At 51.9% G+C, this 21,578-nt stretch overlaps 2 protein-coding genes across 5 annotated transcripts in view; one reads left to right on the forward strand and one right to left on the reverse strand.

Annotated features, from left to right (window-relative positions):
* Nucleotides 1-19,660, forward strand: part of CCND3 (cyclin D3) — a 102,339-nt gene extending 82,679 nt beyond the window's left edge. Inside the window, exons 1-5 of one of the 4 annotated variants that reach the window (XM_004590360.2) lie at nt 11,830-13,239; nt 14,148-14,363; nt 17,218-17,377; nt 17,903-18,039; nt 18,466-19,660. In XM_004590360.2, the coding sequence (XP_004590417.1) occupies nt 13,042-13,239; nt 14,148-14,363; nt 17,218-17,377; nt 17,903-18,039; nt 18,466-18,633 (879 nt within the window). In that variant the 5' untranslated portion in view covers nt 11,830-13,041 and the 3' untranslated portion in view covers nt 18,634-19,660. Of the gene's footprint in view, nt 1-11,803; nt 13,240-14,147; nt 14,364-17,217; nt 17,378-17,902; nt 18,040-18,465 lie in introns of those variants that run through there. The other 3 variants (XM_058663049.1, XM_004590361.2, XM_058663057.1) reach the window with 3 other exon arrangements.
* Nucleotides 1-21,578, reverse strand: part of CIMIP3 (ciliary microtubule inner protein 3) — a 216,296-nt gene that overhangs the window by 182,889 nt on the left and 11,829 nt on the right. The window lies entirely within an intron of this gene.

Here is a 21,578-nt window from a genome sequence, read left to right on the forward strand (position 1 = left end):
AGACCTGAAAGATGTTGTGCCACTTGAGGAGTGAATCAACAGGTTGAAGATCTTCCTCTCTGTCTCTCCTTCTCTATGTATATCTGACTTTCCAATAAAAAATAAATAAATAAATCTTTAAAAAAAAAAAAGAAAGCTAGAGCTGGGGTCAGATTCAAATCCAAACATTGCTAATGTAACACATGGGAGTCTTAACTGCTAGGCTCAAAGTCTGTTCCTTATTTTGTGTACTTTAAAAAATATATTTATTTGAAAGGCATAGTAGCAGACACAGAGATCTTCCATCTGTCTTATCTACTCCCTAATGGCTGCAATAGCCAGAACGAGGCCAGGCTGCCAGCAGGAGCCATGGATTCCATCCGGGTCTCTCATGTTGGTGGCAGGGCCAACATCTGCTTCCCAGTTGCATTAGCAGGAAGCTGGATCAGAAATAGAATAGCTGGAACTCGAACCCACACTGTGTAGTGGCAGCTGAACTTGCTGCACTACAAGCATGGGCCCTCCCTGGCTCATTTTGATGTGTCTTCATTAAATGAGATATTTACTTAGAAACATCTTATGTTCGGTTAGGGGAACTCCCATGTATTCCCGTTTTGCCAAGATTTGTATCATCAGCATCATTGTTATTATTATTAATAAATATCAGCTGTACAAAGGCTTTTTTTTTTTTTTAGATTTATTCAGTTTATTACAAAGTCAGATATACAGAGAGGAGAAGAGACAGAGAGGAAGATCTTCCATCCGATGATTCATTCCCCAAGTGAGCCACAACGGGCCGGTGCACGCCGATCCGATGCCGGGAACCTGGAACCTCTTCCGGGTCTCCCACACGGGTGCAGTGTCCCAAAGCTTTGGGCCGTCCTCCAGTGCTTTCCCAGGTCACAAGCAGGGAGCTGGATGGGAAGTGGAGCTGCCGGGATTAGAACCGGCGCCCATATGGGATCCCAGGGCTTTCAAGGCGAGGACTTTAGCCGCTAGGCCACGCCGCCGGGCCCTGTACAAAGGCTTTTTAAAAAAGACATATTTATTTTTATTATAAAATCAGATATACAGAGAGGAGGAGAGACAGAGGGGAAGATCTTCTGTCCGATGATTCACTCCCCAAGTGAGCCGCAATGGCTTGTGCTGTGCTGATCTGAAGCCAGTATCCAGGAACTTTCTTCCAGGTCTCCCACATGGGTGCAGGGTTCCAAGACTTAGGGCCATCCTTTACTGCTTTCCCAGGCAGCAAGCAGGGAGCTGGATGGGAAGTTGAGCTGCCGGGATTAGAACCGGCGCCCATATGGGATCCTGGCGCATTCAAGGGGAGGACTTCATCCACTAGGCCACCACGCTGAGTCCCATCAAAAGCTTTTTTGGCATCTATTAATGTGGCTATGTGGTTTTCTACCTTTAATCTGCTGGTTGTGTCGATTATATTTTTCATGCCAAGTAACAAATGACCACTCACTTTAGTATAATATCAACTTAATCACAAGGTATTACCTTTTGGACATGTTGCAGGAGTCAGTTTGCCAAAGACCTGCTAAGGATTTTGTATCTGCATTCATAAACTAGTTTCCATACGCTGTTGTTGTTGGGTTTAGGAATCAACACACTGAAAGTTAGCCGAGGTGTACCTTCTGTCTGTGTTCTCTGTAAGAGTTTGTAAAATAAAAATCAATTCTTTTTTTAGAAAGATTTATTTATTTTTATTACAAAGTCAGATATATAGAGAGGAGGAGAAACAGAGAGGAAGATCTTCCGTCCGATGATTCACTCCCCAAGTGACCACAATGGCCGGTGCTGTGCCAATCCAAAGCCGGGGACCAGGAACTTTCCTCCAGGTCTCCCACGTGTGTGCAGGGTCCCAAAGCTTTGGGCCGTCCTCAATTACTTTCCCAGGCCACAAGCAGGGAGCTGGATGGGAAGTGGAGCTGCCGGGATTAGAACCAGCACCCATATGGGATTCCCGGCACGTTCAAGGTGAGGACTTAAAAAAAAAATAAAAATCAATTCTTAACTGCTAGAACTCCTCATCTGTTTACAATTGAAGGTTGTCCTGTCCTTGCTGGTGAGCACTGAGAACAGAAATGTAACTTGAGGAATGAAATAAACAGTAAGAAAAACTGATTATGTGTTGAGCATCCCTAATCTGAGAAGTCTATACTGTAAAGCTTGTTTCACGCACAGAATTGTTTAAAATTCATAAATTTACCTTTGTAAATATTTCATTCATAAAAATGCATAAAATTACCTTCAGCCTATATGTATAAAGTAGATAAGAAAAAATAAATGAATTTCATGTTTAAGCTCAGGTCCTCAAAACATGGATATCTGAAGAAGTCCCAAATCTCATGGGAATCAGCATTTTGGATAAGGGATGTACAACCTGTGTTTCAACATAGCACAAACAGGCCAGAGATAGGTGATTCAGGGCTGGTTAATTCAGCAGGGAGGGAAAGGTGGGATTGCCATTCTTAGGTGTCAGCTGCAACCCGACTGCAGCTGCTCCAGGCATTGCAGTACAGTGTAAGGGTGTGGGTTCCACCCAGCAAGCATGGCTCCAAAGCCCGTGGCTGCCAGACAGTTGGGTAATTTACTTAACCACACTGTAAAATGGGAAAACAGCCATTTGCCTCATTCTGGAACCCCTGATGTCTTGATCTTGAACCCCTCAACCTCTAGAATCATGAGCTCTTCAAATCTCTGGCTTGCTTCCTCCATAGCCAGAGCTGGGCTGGTCCGAAGCCAGGAACTAGGAGCTTTTTCTGGGTCTCCTCTGTGGATGCAGGAGCTCAAGTGCTGGGATCATTATCCTCTGCAGCTTTCCCAGACCATTAGCAGGGAGCTATGTTGAAAGTGGGATAACTGGAACCCAAACCAGTTCCCGTACAGAATGCCAGCGAGACAGGTGGCAACTTCACATGCTATGGGTCAATACTGGCCCCTGTTTATGTATTTTTGAAAAAGAATCTTGATATTATGTAGATTAAATACATTGCTTGACTTATTTGTTTATTTGAAAGGCAGAACAATACACAGAGAGATCTTCATCCATTGGTTCACTCCCTAAATGATTGCAGTGGGCTGAAGCCAGGAGCCAGGAGCTATAGCTAGGTCTCCCACATGGGTGGCAGGGGCCCAAGCACTCGGACTATCATCTACTGCCTTCCTAGCTGTGCTAGCAGGGAACTGGATTAGAAGTGGAGCAGCCCAGACTCGGATTGGCAACCAATTCATACAGAATGCCAGTGTCTTGAGCTGTAATGCCACCAGTCCCTTCTTTCAAATTCCCAGAATAGTGCCGGGCACACAGAGAGCATTCAATGAAAACTCAGCAAATCTTATTGCATTCTCACACACAGCAGAAAAGTAACCCTTTTCTTCCATTGTCCCATTTATAGAAGCCTCTTAGCAGGCTTATTTACTTATTGATCAGAATTCAAGTCCTGAACCAGTTGTGGAGTCATCAGGATTTGATTGGAAATGAGTTGGATTCCACCTCTGAGACCACTAGTTGCCTGGTCACCTGATACCACAACAAAATCTGGCTTCTGTTCACAAGGCGGGGAGCTAGGGCAGGGGTTGGGATGTGGTCCATGGGGGCGCACTACGAGGAGCAAAGCACATTCCTTCCGGGATTTCCGCACAATTCCTCAGGTTCTGCTAGTATAGCATGCCATAGTTGACTCAGAGCTTTGTACCTCGAGCGTTATCTCATATGGTTCTAGAACCACCCTCTGAGTAGTGTGATATCCCCTTTCACAGACCGAACAGGCTCCCGTGGCACACTCACCTGGGTTGTGTATGAAGTTGGGACACGGCCAGGTCCTGGGACTCAAATGGAGATGGTCAGGCTTTCTGATGCTTCTTGCATGAATTCCCATGTCATTTCCATGCCACCCTCCCAGTTGCCACATCGTGTACTCCATCTGCTGTTGTCTAGTTCGTGTTTAAACAGCAAAATGGTAGCTTAAGTTAAAAGGGAACTTGGTGGGCCTTGGTGATAGCCTAGTGGCTAAAGTCCTTGCCCTGTACACCCGGAATCCCATATGGGCGCTGGTTCTAATCCCAGCAGCCCCGCTTCCCATCCAGCTCCCTGCTTGTGGCCTGGGAAAGTAGTCGAGGACGGCCCAAAGCCTTGGGACCCTGCACCCGCGTGGGAGACCTGGAAGAGTTCCTGGCTCCTGGCTTCAGAGTGGCTCAACTCCAGCCGTTGCGGTCACTTGGGGAATGAATCATCGGATGGAAGATCTTCTTCCTCTCTCTCACTCCTGTTCTCTGTATATCCGCCTTTCAATAAAAAAAAAAATAATAAATCTTTTAAAAAAATGGAACTTGGTAAAGTCCCAGGTCTGGCATTCATTGGACACACTTCTCTGGTTGATATTGAGCCTAGCTAAGCTTATTTTCCTAAGCATTTACTTACTTATTTTTTATCTGTTTGAAAGATAGAGGGACGGAAAGGCAGAAAGACAGTTCACTGCCAAAATGCCTGCAACAGGCATGGCTAAGCCACATCAAAGTCAGGAGGCAATAATTCCACCTATATTCCAGGTGGATAACTGGGACCCAAAGTATTTGATCCATCATGTGCTGCCTCCATGGATGCACACTGGTGGGGAGCTGAGTCAGAAGAGGAGCAGCCAGGACCAAAACCTGCACTGCAGTGTGGACTGGAGGGCTTAACCCACGACATCACAATGAACACTGCAGAGTCTAACCTTTTTCTTTCTTCTTCCTAATGTCAGGTTGGGGGAATACTGGCACCCACACTTCACAGTGCAAATAGACAAAGCTCTCAGGGCCTGGCCAGGAGAAAGCACTTAGCTAGTGGAATCTATGCTGATGAGTCTACCGAAGTGCGGTTGCGTACTGCCAGGGGGTATTTGCCGTGTTGAAACACACCTCTCCTCCCACCTCCACATGGCTCAACTTGTGTCAGCTGCCCCTGTTCTGCCTCTCCCTTTCTGCTCCTGCATACTCGATGAGCTCCTGCCATTCCATTCTCACACTTGAGGAATTCGGGTGGCTAGAAACTCCAACCCCCTCCACTCCCAGTGCAGCCCACCCTTCCCATCTCACACAAACCATTCTGCCTGTCTCTGGTGAGTGGATTCCGCTGCAGAGGCCCAGTATAAGTCTTCTCTGGTCTTGACTTCTCAGCATTGCTGCACTGTGCGGGATTCTCACGTTAGATGACCGGAGGAGGTTGGTTGGTTGGTTTTTTGTTTTGTTTCTAAGATTATTGGAAAGAATTACGCAGAGAGGGAGAGAAAGGAGAAATCTTCCTTTCGCTGGTTCCCTCCCCAGATAGCTGCAATGACCAGGGCAGGGCCAGGCTGAAGCCAGGAACTAGGAGTTTCATCTGGGTCTCCCACATGGGAGTCAGGGACACAAGGACTCAGGCCATCATTTGCTGCTTTTCTCAGGCACATTAGCATAGAGTTGGACTGGCAGCGGAACAGCCAGGACACAAGTGAGCACCCATATAGAATGTACATGTCCTACATGTCCTAGGCTGTTTCTTTGCCTGCTATGCCACAACACAGTCCTAAAGACGGAGGTTCCTTTTTTATTATTATTATTTTATTACAAAGTCAGATATACAGAGAGGAGAGACAGAGAGGAAGATCTTCCATCTGATGATTCACTGCCCAAGTGAGCCGCAATGGCCGGTGCGCGCCAATCCGAAGCTGGGAACCTGGAGCCTCTTCTGGGTCTCCCACGCGGGTGCAGGGTCCCAAAGCTTTGGGCCGTCCTCGACTGCTTTCTGAGGCCACAAGCAGGGAGCTGGATGAGAAGTGGAGCTGCTGGGATTAGAATCGGTGCCCATATGGGATCCCGGGGTGTTCAAGGCGAGGACTTTAGCCGCTAGGCCATGGCGCTGGGCCCAAGACGGAAGTTCCCAATGGAAGCTCTGACCTGTATTTAGCACAACACAGGGCAATCTAAAGCCTGCTGGGGATGTGGAAGGGAAAGACGTGCGGTAAGTGTGAGATTGTTGGTGAGCATAACTATCTTTCCTGACGATTTGCAATCATCACATTCGCTCATTACTATCCCCATCCTGCAGATGAAAATCCTGCAATTCCCAAAACTGGCAGTTAGCAAGGCCAGACACCGGCCAAACTCCAGAGCTCACTCAGGTGACACCCATGCCTAGAAGGAGGAGTGCTTCCCCGGCTAGCTGATTTCCCTGGTACACCGGTGGCCCTGCTACTCACCTGCTCCTCACCTGTGGACCAGGAATCTCAAACACAATGACAGGGCTGGAAAGCCTCCTCAGATTCCAGATAACCAGAAAGAGGGAGAAAAAATCAGTGTATAGGGATACATAGGCTGTATTTCAATTTTCTTTCCTTTTTAAAGATTTATTTATTTTTATTGGGAGGACAGATTTGTAGAGGAGATAACAGAGAGAAAGATCATTCTTCCACTGGTTCACTTGCCAAATGGCTGCAATGGCTGGAGCTGAGCCCATTTGAAGCCAGGAGCTTCTTCCGCGTCTCCCACATGGATACAGGATCCCAAGGCTTTGGGCCATCCTCGACTGCTTTCCCAGGCCACAAGCAGGGAGCTGGATGGGAAGTGGGACTGCCGGGATTAGAACCAGCGCCCATATGTGATCCCGGTGCGTTGAAGGCAAGGACCTTAACCGCTATGCTATCGTGCCAGGCCTATCCACTTAGTTTTATTTGCCAAGAAAGGCTGCGAAGGCATACAGCTTTAGAGGTGTAGCCTGAAAGGAGTGACGGAGGGGGCCATGTGGGTGTGCTGAGGCAGAACATTCCAGAAGAGCAAGTGAAGAAGGGAGTGTGGCTCTTCGGCATGTTTCAGGAGCAGTATGACCAGAGCAGAAGGTAAGACCAAGATAGGTGGGCAATGGGCTCACGTAGGGTCTTTGGCAATCACCTCAGTGAAAGGGAGAGCCCACAGAGGGAGGCCATATTGAGCTGAGCCTGGAAGGGCAGGGTGGGCTCATCAGGAAGCTCCCCACCTTATCTATGTGACAGATGGTGCAACTTAGTGCTGGGTGCGAGCTGTGGAAATGCAGAAAGGACTGAAGATGTATTTTAGGCAGAACATCCATGGGACATGGGCTGAGTGTGGGAGAGCAGCTGGGTCCAGGAAGGTGGAGCCTGGACCAGGGAAGCTGCAGAGGGACGGATGGGAGGGTGGACCCTGGAGAGGGTTGGGAAGTCACTGCTGAGGAGCGTTCTGGCATCACAGGTGGCAGCTTAACTAGCTGTGCCACACTGCTGGACCCCAAATGGCTGATTTATGTAAAGCATCGACACTCCAGTGCTCAGAATTATATTAGTTGTGATTGTGGTATGTGAAAGCTGCTTCAAGTACATGGAATATTCATGATAAGAAATATAGCACCACAGCGGCAAGGGCAGCTGGCAGACAGCTCCTCATCTCCCACTGTGATGGAGAATGTCTGGTAAATTGTCTCAGAAATGGTTAAGAGGGTCTCCCAGAGCAGGCAACAGCACTGTATGTTTTATAAAAACTAACTATTTTGGGTCCAGCATGTAGTACAGCCGGTTAAGCTACCATCTGCTGTGCCAGCATCTCATATCCGATCCAGCTCCCTGCTAATGCACCTGGGAAGGCAGTGAAACATGACACACACGCATGAGTCCCTGGCGTCCACGTGGGAGCTCCAAGTGGAGCTCCTGGCTCCTGGCTCCAGCCTGGCCCAGCCTGGCCCAGGCTGGCCCAGCCTCAGCTGTGGAGATCCTTTGGGGAGTGAACCAGGGAATGAAAGATCTCTCCCTCCTTCTCTGTCTCTCCCTCTGTCACTTGAAACCCAGGAACAAAATAAATAACAGAAGCAAATTAACCGTTTCTCCTCATAAGCAGTACCTATGTAGGGGAGGTACTAACATTGTTGTCTTAGCAAAGGACACAGACACAGAGAGGTCGTGTGCCTTTTCTGAAGTCACGTAGCTAGTGAGGGCAGAGTGGCAGCACAGGTGGGCTTGGGCCCTGGAGTGGCCTCCATGCACCATGAGCTGGGTTGCCGAAGTTTACTGCAGCTGCCTTCCAATGGCAGGGCTCTTGCTGCTCCAACTTTTCCCATTTGCAGAAGAGGGTGCTGCATACAAGTGCTGAGAGAGAGAAAGCAGGAGTCAATATTCAAACACTGTCCCTTCTGGAGCCTTTGGCTTTGCATCAGGCAAGTTGCAAGACACTTTCTGCCCACTTGGACTTCAGAGACCCTCCCTCCCTTGCACAAATGAGGAAATAGACAGAAGGGGTGACAGCAAGTCCCCCGGAGTCGCAAATCCCAGAGCCAGGTCTGTAAAGAGAAGCATCCTGACCTCAGGGTTTGTCCGTCTCCCTGTGCAGGGCTCACCCAGCCCCAGCCCCAGGGCGGCATGACTCCACCCATCTTCTCAAGGGGTCTGCATGAGAGCCCCTGAGCCTTACCTTGTGGCCCTCTCCTGTCACCTTGTGTGCCTTGGTCACTCTCCGATGCACACTTCCCACGGGTGAAGGGAGGAAGGGGAAGAAAGCATGACCGTCCTTTCTCTACCCTCGTGACATCCCACCACCAGCCCTTTTCTAATTTGCCACTGTTTCTTTTTACATTTAAAAAATTATTTCTTTTTTTTAAAGATTTTTTTCTTTAAAATTAAATTTAAAAGGCAGATTTACAGAGAGAAGGAGAGACAAAGATCTTCCATCTGCTGGTTCAGTCCCTAAGTGGCCACAACAGCAAGAGCTGAGCAGATACAAAGCCAGGAGCTTCTTCCAGGTCTCCCCCATGGATACCGGGTCCTAAGGGCTCAGGCCAGCTCCCACTTATTTCCAGCATGCATTACTAAAGGAGCTGAATTGGAAGCGGGACAGAGCCGAGATTCAAACTGGCACCTATATGAAATGCTGGCACTGGAGGCAGAGGCTTTGCCTACTTTACCACGGTGCCCCTGCAATCTGCAATTTATTATTATTATTATTGAATATTTATTTTTTATTGAAAAGGCAGATTTACAGAGAGGAGTGACAGAGTAAAAGATCCTTTACCCGCTGGCTCACTCCCCAAGTGGCCGCAATGACCAGAGCTGAGCCCATCCAAAGCCAAGAACCCGGAGCTTCGTCAGGGTCTCACACAAGGCACAAGGTCCCAAGGCTTTGGGCCGTTCTCCAGTGCTTTCCCAGGCCATAAGCAGGGAGCTGGAAGGGAAGAGGAGCAGCTGGAACACAAACCAGCACCCACATGGGATCCTGGCTAGGACTTTAGCCAAGGCCACCACGCGGGGCCTGTAGTGTGCAATTTCAACAAGCTCTCTGAAAGATTAAAAACTCATCTTTAGATATTCCTTATATTTTTTCTAGCACTTTTATGATTTTAAGATAAGGAAGGCATTACTGAAAAACAGAAATCATGAAAGAAAATACTGGTAAATAAGGCTACAACATAAATAAGCCTTATGGGGCGGGCACTTGACCCCACAGTTGTCACTCCTTTCCCATGCCTGTGTTTGAGGTCTGGCTCCAGCTGCCCGTTCCAGTCCCCTGGGTGGCAGCAGATGATGGCTCAGGTTGGTTGGACCTCTGCCACATGGGCTATCTGGGTTGGGTTCCACCCTCCTGGCTCTGGCCTGGTCCAACCCTGGGGAGTAGATGGGGAGTAACTGGCAGATCGGAGTTCTCTGTGTCTTTCAAACAAAAAAAAAAAAAACTTTGTCATCTATAAATCCAAAATTGTGTTGAATATCTAACAAGGACATTCAGAGAAAACAACATGAAAAAAAGGAGAAAAAGAAAAAAAAAAACCCTTCTCATCTATTTAAAATAACTAGAACAACTTTTATTTGTTAAACTTAAAAAAGTTCACCATGAGCTGCAAGTGAAAGTCAAAGAGTGAACTGAAATTTTGTTTTGCAAAATACATGGCAGAGAAAACAACATGAAAAAGGTAACATCCTTAAAATGTAATGAACACTTTTAAATCAATAACAAAAACATGCAAGAATGAGCAAAAGGCATGAGTAACTTATTTACATAAGAAATGCAAATGTCTAATAATGTGCCAAAACATGTTTTATTATGAAAAAGCCACTTTTAATCCCTCCAGTTAGTGCAATTGCTTTTTGAAAAACAGAAATCTAGCGTTGGTGGAGTCGATTGGTTTGTCTTTCAGCAGGGGGATTTTGTAATAAGAATTGTATCAAAAGCCTTAAAATGTTTCCTAACTTCAAGTTGAGAAATTTCACTTCTAGAAATTAATTCACTTCTAGAAATAGTCATGAGTATGCACAAAGCTAATACCACAAGAATGTTTCACAGCATTGTTTCTAATTGAGCAGAACTAGGACACTGGTTTGGTACAACATACTATGATATATTCACTAGTACTGTCCTAAATGACCATTAAAATGGCTTACATACTTAGGGGCACAGCACGTTGAGCTGTCGCTTGTAGTGCTAGCATCCCATATGATCGCTGGTTTGAGCCCAGGCTGTCCAGTTCTGATCCAGCTCTGTGCTACCTGGGCCCTGCCACCACGTGGGAAATCTGGTAAAAGCTCTTGGCTTCTGGCTTTGGTTGTCTGCGGCCATTTGGGGAGTGAACCAGAAAATGAACTCTCTTTCTCTGTCCCTCTCTAACTCTGCTTTTCAAATAAATAAATCTTTTTAAAGTTGTAGAATACTTAATAATGTAGAAAATTGTTCTTGGCATATGTTGTGAGTGAAAACTTGTCAAAAAGTTTGTGGTGAATCCATTAAAAATATGTGTTTATTCATTGAGCAAAGATTAGAAAAATAAACTGATATTTTAAAAGATTATATCTGAATGATGAAATTGCAAATGATTATGATTTCCTCTTTTTTGTGGCGTATCTGTGTTCCCTAAATTTCCATAATGCAAAAGAATATTTCTGTGATATGAAAAATACAAGAAAATGTATTTGATGGGAACTGGCAGGGGAGGGGAGCCTAGTGGCTGAAATCCTTGCCTTGCATGCACGGGGAGCCCATATGAATGTCGGTTTGTGTCCTGGCCACCCTTCTTCTCATCCAACTCCCTGCCTGTGGCCTGGGAAAGCAGACGAGGACAGCCAAAGTCTTGGGACCCTGCACCCGCGTGGGAGACCTGGGGGAGGCTCTGGGCTCCTGGCTTGGGATCGGCTGGGCTCTGACCATTGCAGCCACTTGGGGAGTGAAACAGCGGACAGAAGATGTTCCTCTCTCTCTTTGTATATCTGATTTTCCAATAAAAATTAAATCCTTAAAAATGTATTTGATGAAAAAGAACACATCATAGAGGAAATGGCTAGCAGAGAACATGGGTCCTCTCCCCCCACTGTCATCTCTCTGGTGGTTACTCATCTCCTTGGTGGCTCCTAAGCTAGGAGGATGCTAAAACCTTCTCCCATTTAAAACAGTTCTAGGCCTGGCGTGATAGCGTAGTGGTTAAGGTCCTCGCCTTGAACGCGCCAGGATCCCATATGGGTGCCAGTTCTAATCCCGGCGGCTCCGCTTCCCATCCAGCTCCCTGCTTGTGACCTGGGAAGGCAGTCTAGGACAGCCCAAAGCCTTGGGACCCTGCACCTGTGTGGGAGACCCAGAAAGAAGTTCCTGGCTCCTGGCTTCGGATCGGTGCAGCGCTGGCTGTTGTGGCCACTTGGGGAGTGGTTTTCCTCTCTGTATATCTGCCTTTCCAATAAAATAAATAAATCTTAAAAAAAAAAAAAAGAACAGTTCTGCAATAGAAACGGCAAGTGGTAGACTTCACAGTCTGCGCAGTCAGCTCTTTTAGAAAAGAGGTGGCTTCTTCCCTCCCTCTCTGTCTTCTCTGCAGACACTAAGGCCACACAGAGGATTTCATGGCAAGGCGGGGCCTTGAGTCCCTGGCCTGTCCACCCTGTTGCATTTCTGTAGTAAGCTGGTTTGGACCAAAGCAGCTTTTCTGACTTTGAAGTGCACGGGAATGCGGTCAACACACCGCTTCTTCTGTGGCAGGTGAGTGGTGAGCCTGAGAAAGTCTCACCTGCTCCCAGGGGATGCCGCCGGCGGGGAATGCCTGCCATCCCAGTGTAAGGCGCAGTGGTGGATAGCACGAAGGGCCAGCTTTCCAGTTCTGGCTGACTGTCACAGGGCTGTCCCTCAGTTTGCTCATCTAGAAATAAGCATAATGCTTAACTGATGGAATTTTAGCTAAGACTTGGTAAGTTCCTGGCAGCTGGTGCTTCCAAGCCCTGGCTGCGCTGGTTATGAATGTGCTTCCTGCTGATGTGCCTGGGAAAGCTGTGGAAGATGACCCAGGCCCTGGGGCGCTGCCACTCACATGGGGGAACCAACCAGGGAGTTCCAGGCCTTTGGCCTGGTCCAGTCCCAGTGTTTGTGGCCACTTGGGGAATGAAGAGGCAGATGGGAAAATCCCTCTGTCTCTGTAACTCAGCCATTCAAAGAAATAAATCCTTTAAAAAGGCATTAAGTTATCTCACATACAGTGCTTCAAACAGCATGCATTAAAAACCACTCTTCCATTCCGTAGAGCGTAGAGCAAGCAGCAGTTGAAGTGGGGGGGGGGGGTCTGACGAATGATTGAATGAATCTCCGTTTGCAAAAAGAAAAGAAAGTTCTTTATCGTGTGAGCAGGCTCCGAGAAGCAAACTGGGAGGCTCCATGGCTGCAGAAAAAGGCCCAACTCCCAGAAAAGTGCACTCCACCCGGGGGTCGGGAGGGCCGGTGCCCGGAAGCCGGCCGGCCTGTGCGGGGGAAAGCCAATGGGGCCGCTCTGAGGGAGGGGAAAGAGAGCCTTGCCAGCCCTTTCCGTCTGGGGGGCCGGTGGCTCCGCCTTCTGGAACGTAGCGACGTCCGAGCATTCCACGGTTGCTACATCGTCGCGAGGGGCGGGGCGCCTGTCAGGGAAGCGGCGCGCGCGGGCGGCGGGCGGGCCGGGGCTGCACCGCTCAGTGCCAGCGCCTCGCCAGCGCCAGCGCCAGACCCGCGCGCCGCGCCACGCTCTCCGGCCCGCCGGCCCCGCGTCCCGACTCCGCGAGTTCGCACTCCCCGTCGCGCCGCCTCTGCCCGAAGATGGAGTTGCTCTGCTGCGAGGGTAGCTGGCATGCGCCCCGGGCCGGGCCCGACCCGCGGCTGCTGGGGGACCAGCGTGTCCTGCAGAGTTTGCTCCGCCTGGAAGAGCGTTACGTGCCCCGAGCCTCCTACTTCCAGTGCGTGCAGAGGGAGATCAAGCCGCACATGCGGAAGATGCTGGCGTACTGGATGCTGGAGGTACCGCCCGGATGCCCACCCTTCTACCCCGTCACCCCCCACCCCGACCCCCGACTCTGGACCTACATCCCCGACCCAGATCGGGACGGCACGTTCCCTAACACCGCTCTGCAAGATGCCCCGGCGGCCACGACACCGGTCCCCCTCCCCCTCTTCTCGTGGCCTGGCCTTTCTGGCTCTCTCCGGGGTGTCCCCGTCCCCCACCCTTCCCCCCCCCCAGCCCTGATAAACGTTCTTTCCGACTTGGACGGCCGCTTGTGGGCACCCCTGACCGAGCCTCTCTTTGGGCCGGCGCGGTGGCACCACAGCCACGCGCCCGGCCCCTTCCGCGGCCCCTGCTCGCCCCACACCCCGCCCGGTCTTCTCGGTTCCTGCGTGTGTCGCGGGGTGCTGGCTGGGGGTTGGGGTGGTGCGCCCTGTTCTGGCCGACGGGGAAATGAAAAGTGCGGGAGAGAAGGCGGCGGCTGGAATCTCCTTCCTTCCCCTTGGGCGTGCGCGGTGGGTGGCGGTAATTGGGGCCAGGCTTCTCCTCTCGGGCCGCAGCGGGCGACCCTTCCTGCATGCACCCCTCCGCTGTGGGGGAGGGGGAATCACTGTTTGGGATTCCTCGCAAGGGAGGGCGCCTGGGCTTTGCCACCCCCCCCCCCAACTTCCAGATGAGAAAGGAGGGGACGACGCAGAGGATATGGGGGTTGGGGGCATCACCGTGGGGAGGGCGCATCCTCCTGCGTTACTGGTCCTTGTCACTCTAGGCCGCTCACCCTCTCTCGTGGCCCCGCGCCCCATTCCACTTCTCTTAGGCGCCCCCACCCCACCCAGCCTCTTCCTCCCGCTGTGTTTCCCATACTCCTGCACTCTATCTCCTCCCTCTCCGTCGGTGACAATGGTGACAATTCGTGCTCCGCCAGGTGTGCGAGGAGCAGCGCTGCGAGGAGGAAGTCTTTCCCCTGGCCATGAACTACCTGGATCGCTACCTGTCCTGCGTCCCCACCCGAAAGGCGCAGTTGCAGCTCCTGGGTGCGGTCTGCATGCTGTTGGCCTCCAAGCTGCGCGAGACCACACCCCTGACCATCGAAAAATTGTGCATCTACACCGACCACGCCGTCTCCCCCCGCCAGCTGCGGGTGCGTGTGTAAAACTCCCCATCTACCCGTTCCAAAACGCCGACTGCCTTTTCCACTTCCCGGGAGTGGGGAAGAAAGACTCCAGAGGACGTTCAGCTTCCCCCTCCAACCTGGGGAAAAGAAGGGACCAGACAAGGGGTAGATACCTTTTGCAAAAAGGAACACACATGCCGCCCGCGGGGAGGTTGTAGGAACAACAACAACATACGATGAGGGCATGTGGGGCATTGGGGCGGTGGTCAGTGGCATTTCTGCCCAGGTTCGGGCCTGGCCTCCAGGGGGTGCCACTCCTTCCTGGTCTTTCCCCCAGATAGCAACAAGTCGAACCGCATGTCTACACTGAGGGAGTACTTTGCCTCTGGCTTTACACAGCCACCATGAGTTATTTATTGGCAACGGCAGGGCATGCCTGCACACCCCCACTGGAGTGGGGGGTGTGGAATGTGCCTCGTGTGGGGGAGGGGGCTGCCTGCAGTGAGGTGGTTTTTTTTTTTTTTCCTTCCCCTCATGTGGACTTTGTGATAGAAAAGCCTCCCGGAGCAGATTAAAGCCAGGCCCTGATTGCTCCAAAGAGGTGTTCTTCCCACCTTCTTTCCTGCCCCTTGGGTTTCCGCAGCTGCCCCCCTGCCCTTCCCTCCCCAGACACAGCTCCCTGCCGACCCCTCCCTTCCTTGTGCTCATTCTGAGGAACTGGAGCAGCTGCTGTTGGGCCTGGTGGAAACTCTCTCCCTCTGCTTTTCCCCCTTAGCCAAAGGCCCTTGCCCAGGGACAAGGCAGGGAGCTGAGCTGCAGCTGCTTCCCATGTGATAATGATGCCCCCTCCCCCCTGGCCCGCCCCCTCTGACCAAGGTCTTTCATAACCCTGTGGGGAGCTGCTGTCACTCGGTGTGGTTTGGGAAGTGGCTCTCCAGGCGCCCCCCCCCCCCCCCCCCCCCCGCTGGTCATCAGAAGGAGCCTAAGCAAGGGGGGCGGATATTAGGGGGGGAGCCTGTTGAATCTGGAAGAGGTTATTTTAGGGCCTGCAGCTCATCTCCTAAGGGGGCTGGGGGAGCTGGCACCTTGCTCCGTGGCCAGCCAAGTCTTCTACTGACCCTGAGACGCGTCTCTAGGCCCCATCTCTCGGGGAGGAGGGCAAGCCCGCAGGCTGCTGTGATTGGCTGGCGGGGCAGCAAGGGTACTGGGGCCCCCTGACTGCTGTTGCTGCTGCTGCTGCTGCGAGCTGGGGAACTGGATTCCTCTTCCTGCCAAGTAGCTCTCAGGGCTGGGAGCAGGAGGCCAGGCTTGGGAGTCTGGGAGGCCCCACAGCTCTTTGTGATGAATCTGCTTGTTTCTGGCCACGCTGAAAGGTGGAGCTGGTGACCAGAGCCAGGGGTGCAAGATGTTTTTTCCAGGGGTTTGTGGCTGGATAGATAGAAGGAGACTGCCTGGCTTCTTTGGGAACTTGCCTGTGTACGAGATGTCCGTGGTTTGTTTGTTTGTTTGTTTATTTATTTATTCTTCTTTTTTTAAGAACAAGCCAAAAGTGCTCAGTGTGCCTGAGCTGGGGGTGGAGCATGTGTTCCTGGAAGGGGCTTCGGAGAACTCCAGTCAGTCCCAGATCTTTCTGTAGCAGAGAGGGTCGGGGCTGGGGCAAAGGAGGGAGGGTCCCTACCCCCCCAAGCAATGTGCGCTAAACCTTCCTCAAGCCAGGGACTTTGCCATTCCGTCCCCCACCACCTCCATGCCGCCAGTCCAGTGGCTGCAGCTAATCGCTCCCAGGGGCACATGTTCTCTGCCAAGTAGGCCTGTGATTCTCGGGGGTTGCCTGGAGACGGGGGAGGGTGGCCACCTTCACTCACATAGGACCTCACGCCTCACCACAGGGAGGGCTCTTCTCCCCGTTGCCTGCTGGATGTTTCCTTGGGGCTTCCGGTTTGCTCCTGGGCTAGGAGCTGAGCTCCCTTAGGATGAGCACTCGGGAATAAAATTGTGGTTTCTTTGCCTCCCACTTCTTCTGGCTGTGGCCCAGGCTGTTTGCTGTGGCACTGACTTGAGGCTGGCACCTAAGTGGGGGCCAGCGGGGCCATGGCTGTGACCAGGGCCTGTAAGAGGCTGGGTGGGGCTGCCATTTCTGCCTCCTCGGTAAGGAATCAAACCCACCAGTTCCTTCCTGCGATAAAACAATGAAGAAATCCTCATGGGTGCGACTGAGAAAGAAACAGGGCTGGCTCTGGGAACCCCTGCCGAGCGGATTGTGGTGAGGCTCCCAGCACCCCTCAGTAGCACACATTGGCTTGCAGGCTTGGGCAGGTGGGGAGAGGGTCTGAGCTCTCAGAGGTCATCTGAGTTCATCCTGTCTGACCTGACCTACCCCTCTCCCCCAAGAGCTGCACAGCAGGGGTTCCAGCTCAAGGGAATGGAGGTGGGGTGCTCTGGCCTGGAACGTACCCCTGAGGTGCCACCAAGGGGATGTGGTTGGGTTGGGCAATGTCCCCTGTCCCCTTTGAGGAACCTCAGAAGAGGCTCAGGGGGGTGTGTCACAGGAGTGGCGTGGGGCTTGCTCCTGCTGACCAGGCTGGGATGCAGATGTATGGGGGTGGAAGGTGATCTGCCCTTAGGAAAACCCTCGTGCTTTATCCCCAGGGAATGCAAGTTCAGGGTAATGCTGGTGCTGGCTGCTGTTTAGTCTCTGCTCCCTGGTTAGGAAATGGCACAGGGTCTTGAGTGAAGTCATGACAAGGCTTGCTCAGTGGACACCATGGGATCAAAAAGGAGCCCAAGCACAGCGCAGCAAACTGAAGCCTGGGGCTTTGGGGGGTAATTTCGTGGGCCGCCCTGCTCCCCAGCTGACCCACCCCCTTCTCCTACCTTCCAGGACTGGGAGGCACTGGTGCTGGGGAAGCTCAAGTGGGATCTGGCTGCTGTGGTGGCGCACGACTTCCTGGCCCTGATTCTGCATCGGCTCTCTCTGCCCAGCGACCGCCTGGCCTTGGTCAAGAAGCATGCGCAGACCTTTCTGGCCCTCTGTGCCACAGGTAAGAGACCCGCACACCGACTGGCCATATCAGGGAAAAACCACAAGGCCTGAAAAGGTGAGGGCTAACTAGAGAGACCCCAGTGAACACCCCTGTCAAAAACCACGTGTGAACATGGCTGTCCTCCCCCGAGCAAGCCCTCTAGTCTCAGTATAGAAAAGCAGAACTGCATGGGATCTCAGACACCTTCTCTCCCACCCCCTACACCCCAGGTGAAGAAGGGACTTCCAGGGCCTCAGAGCGAGGAAGTTGGGAGCAGAACGTGGGTCTCCTGCCCCAGTGTCTGCAACAGGGAGTGTCCCCTCAGTGCCCTGGTCCTTGGCCAGGACTATCCCGGTCCTTCCTAGAAGTCCTCTCCGGCCTCCTTCCATGGCCAGTGTCTTCCCCACGCAACTCTGGGGTCTGCAGTGAGCCCCCTGCTCTAGTCTTCTGCCTGGCACTAAAAGGAAGTCAACCCTGGTTGCCCTGTGCCCCTCCCTGTTGAGGTTGCTTTGTCTTCACTGGTTTTCTCTCCTGCTTTGCAAGATTACACATTTGCCATGTACCCGCCGTCCATGATCGCAACAGGCAGCATTGGGGCCGCAGTGCAAGGCCTGGGTGCCTGCTCCACATCCGGGGATGAGCTCACCGAACTGCTGGCCGGGATCACAGGCACTGAAGTGGTGAGTGCTGGGCAGTTGGGCAGCGGCCTCTGTAGGCACGGGACTATGCTATTCCCTGAGCCTCCAGCAGAGGGAGGCATCTACCCCCCAACCCGGACTCAGCTTCCAGGTCTTATTCTCTGGCTTGGGGGCTTGCTGGATGTGGAGAAGAGAATCTTAGGTGGGGTGAAGTGCATTGTTCTGGGTGCCCTTTTCTTGCCAAGTGAGCTGGAGCAGGGGTGGGGGTCTGGTATCAGATGCAGGGCTGCTCTCACACCCTCTTGCCACATCCTCTTGCTGGTTTCTGAGAAATGAAGACCGATTCCTGGGGCTGGGCTGTGGCCTGCCCTCCCAACTTCCCTGCTGAGGTGTCCTTCCCTTGCACCTGCCTCCAGATGCTGGGGCAGGGTGGGCTCTCCTCACCATCCCTCCTCTTCCTCTCTCCAGGACTGCCTGAGGGCCTGCCAGGAGCAGATTGAAGCTGCGCTCAGGGAGAGCCTCAGAGAAGCTTCGCAGACCACTCCAAACCCACCGCCCAAAGCCCCACGGGGCTCCAGCAGCCAGGGGCCCAGCCAGACCAGCACTCCCACAGATGTCACTGCCATCCATCTGTAGCCCTGGACAGGCCCCCTCAAGTGGCCACCAAGCAGGGTAGGGGCCACTGCCACCCCCCCTCCCTGCCTCCAGGAACGATCCATGCCATATCGGAAGCCCGAGGGGGCTCCCATTCCACTCCCCACATCATCAAGCCCAAGGGGTCAGGCCCCGCCTCTCCCCGCAGTGTGCACTAAGGGGCCCGACCAGCCATGTGCATCTGGGTAGCTGGTCGGCCCCTCCTCCCCATGTCTGAGCAGCTCAGCTCCGTTCCTGACTTCAGCCAGGGCTAGGCTGCTCAGACATCCAAACAAGTAAAACTCTGCACCAGCCCTCTACTCTGAGGCTCCTCTCCCCAGGGGGAGCTTGTGTTCTCAACTGCCAAAAAAAAAAAAAAAAAAAGAAAAAAAAAAAAAAAGCCACAAAAAAACGAGAAAAATGCCTCCGTGCCTTACAAAGGCGTTGCCCCTTCTAGGGTTACTGCATTTCGATTTGGGGTCCTTTGGGCATTCTGATAGACTAAGGGGCAACAGTCGCCAGTCCCTCCCAGCATACGTTGGAGGCCTCTGTAACCCATGCTCTCTGCTGCTCCAAGAGGGAGCACCTCCTGCTTTGCTTCCGCTCAGCTTCTCCTGTGTGGTTGAGGGGTTCGGTGCTGAAGGAACAGGTTGTTTTAATTTATTAATTGTTCTGAGTACAACTGTAAGAGGGTACCATGGGGCCCACGTCCCCCCACAAGTGGGTGACCCTGATGGTTGCTGTTTGTCTCCCCTCTGATACTGGCTAGAGAGCTTTGTGGCCCAGGAGCTGCTACAGCCTGGGTTTGGGGCCATGTCCTCCTCTCCCTTGGGCCCCCCTGCTCCATCCTCTGGCGGGGAGGAGGAAGCAGGGATGCCCTGGAGGTGGCTGAGCCCCATCTGGAGAGGGAGGCAAGCCCTGTTGACACAGGTCTTTCCTAAGGCCACAAGGTTTATTAGACTGGTGGCCCAGGACCATCATGCTACCTTAATAAAAGATTCTGGAATAAAGCTGGCATTGGCCTCTTGGACTGTTGTGGGTAAAAGGGTCGTTTCTGGACTGCGTAAGGTGAAGAAAGAGGTACATCTGTGCAAAGCAGCCTCCCTCAGCAAGCCTTTCCCATCCAAGGACGCACAGCAAACATTTAGGCTCTCGCACTCCCCAAGCACAGCTGTTTCTGCTTTGTCCCTCAAAATTGCTAAGTTATGCAAAACAAAATCTCACAGGGATTCTAGAGGAAGAAGGGATTTGAGGCACCACCCAACACCTTGGAGTGCATGTTGTGCTGCCACTCCAGCACACTGGAGCGTTGATTCAAGTCCTGGCTACTGCTCTGATCCAGCTCTCTGCTAATGGCTCCCAGGAAGGCAGCAAATCATGGCCCAAGTACTTGGGCTCCTGCCCTCCATGGGGAAGTGACCCAGCAGGGAGCTGAGCTGCTCAAACACTGCCAAGTGCCAACATTGCAGTGCAACCCTACATCAGGAGACCTGCAGTCCAGCTGTGAATGTAGCTGTCCGGAAGATAGCAGCCTGCTTTCCCACAACCCCTAAAAGCTTCATGTGAAAAGCAGGCATGGTGTGACCTCCTGCAGTGTCCCCATCTCCTGCAGTCCTGCTCTGCTTCTCATGCAGCTCCCTGCTAACGTGCCTGGGAGATCAGGGCAAGACAGCCCAAGTGCTGGGGCCCCTACACCTGTGTGGGAGACCTGGAAGAAACTCCTGGCATTGGTTTGGCTCAGCCATAATCTCTGGGAACTGGATCAGTTAAAGGGGGAAGGGAAGCAGAGTTAAATGAGAGGGAGACAAGTCTTCTGCTAGTTTACTCCAGCCATGATCGCTGGGATTGGGTAAGGCTGAAGTCTGAGGTTTCCTCCTACATTAGTGGTAGGCCAAGCATCAGACTGTCATGCACGATACTCCCATGTGCATTAGCAGGGAACTGCTGCTCCTGTGGTGTGCAGTGGCAAAGTCTTCATCTCAGGTGGAGGTGGGTGTGGCACCCAACACAGCAGATGGAATGGACTAGGCTGGCTAGGACACTGGAGATGTGTTCTGTATTTCTGCTTGGCTCCACTGCATGCAATTTTCTGCATTTACTCTGTAATACTCAAGGATGGACTTGTACCAAAGCACGTAACAGTTACATTACTGGGGCAGGTGTGCGGTTCTTACAATACCAGCACCCCGTGTCAGTGTCTGGTTTGATAACAGTCACTGTTTTCAGTTCAGCTTCCTGCTCGCTAACGCACCCTCAAAGGCAGCCCCCCTGGTTCCTGGTTTTTGGTCAGGCCTTGCCCTGACTGTTGCAGTTATTTATGGATAACAAACCAGTGAACAGAAGATCTCTGTCTGTCTGCCCTTAATACAGGAGGAAAACAAATAAAAAGGAAATCAGCAGAAAATTCAAAGTTTGCTTTACAGTCAAACTGCTTTTCACTGTCTTAGTTGGGATGGAAAAAAAACAACCCTTCTTAAAACCCAGTAACCAAGGTTTAGGATGAAAGTAACTGTTTTGGGGGTAGAAGGCCAGTCACAAGAATACTGAATACTGTGCTTGGTTCCAATAAAACAGACATAGCTGAACCTCACCTAATTCTTACCTGTCAAAATGCTCCATAAATCTCCCCCCGCCCGACACACACCAGTGATTCAAAACTACAAATATTCTTACTAGGCCACAGCTATACAAGAACATGCAATTTGGCCCAAATTTGCTAACCACTAGTCAAATGTTCATTGTTGTTGTTATGATGTGAAAGGTGGAGCATCAGAGAGGTAGAGGTAGATCTCCCATCCACTGGAAGGGTGGGTATAACAGCCAGGTCTGGGCCAGGCTGGAACCAGGAGCCTGGAATTCTGTCTAGGTCTCCCATGCTTGTGGCAGAAGCTCAGGCACTAAGGCCACTTTCCGCTTTCATTGGTCGGAAGTCTAGGAAGGGGAATGGA

Source organism: Ochotona princeps, chromosome 1, assembly GCF_030435755.1.
Source record: "Ochotona princeps isolate mOchPri1 chromosome 1, mOchPri1.hap1, whole genome shotgun sequence".
NCBI classification, from domain to species: Eukaryota; Metazoa; Chordata; class Mammalia; order Lagomorpha; family Ochotonidae; genus Ochotona; species Ochotona princeps.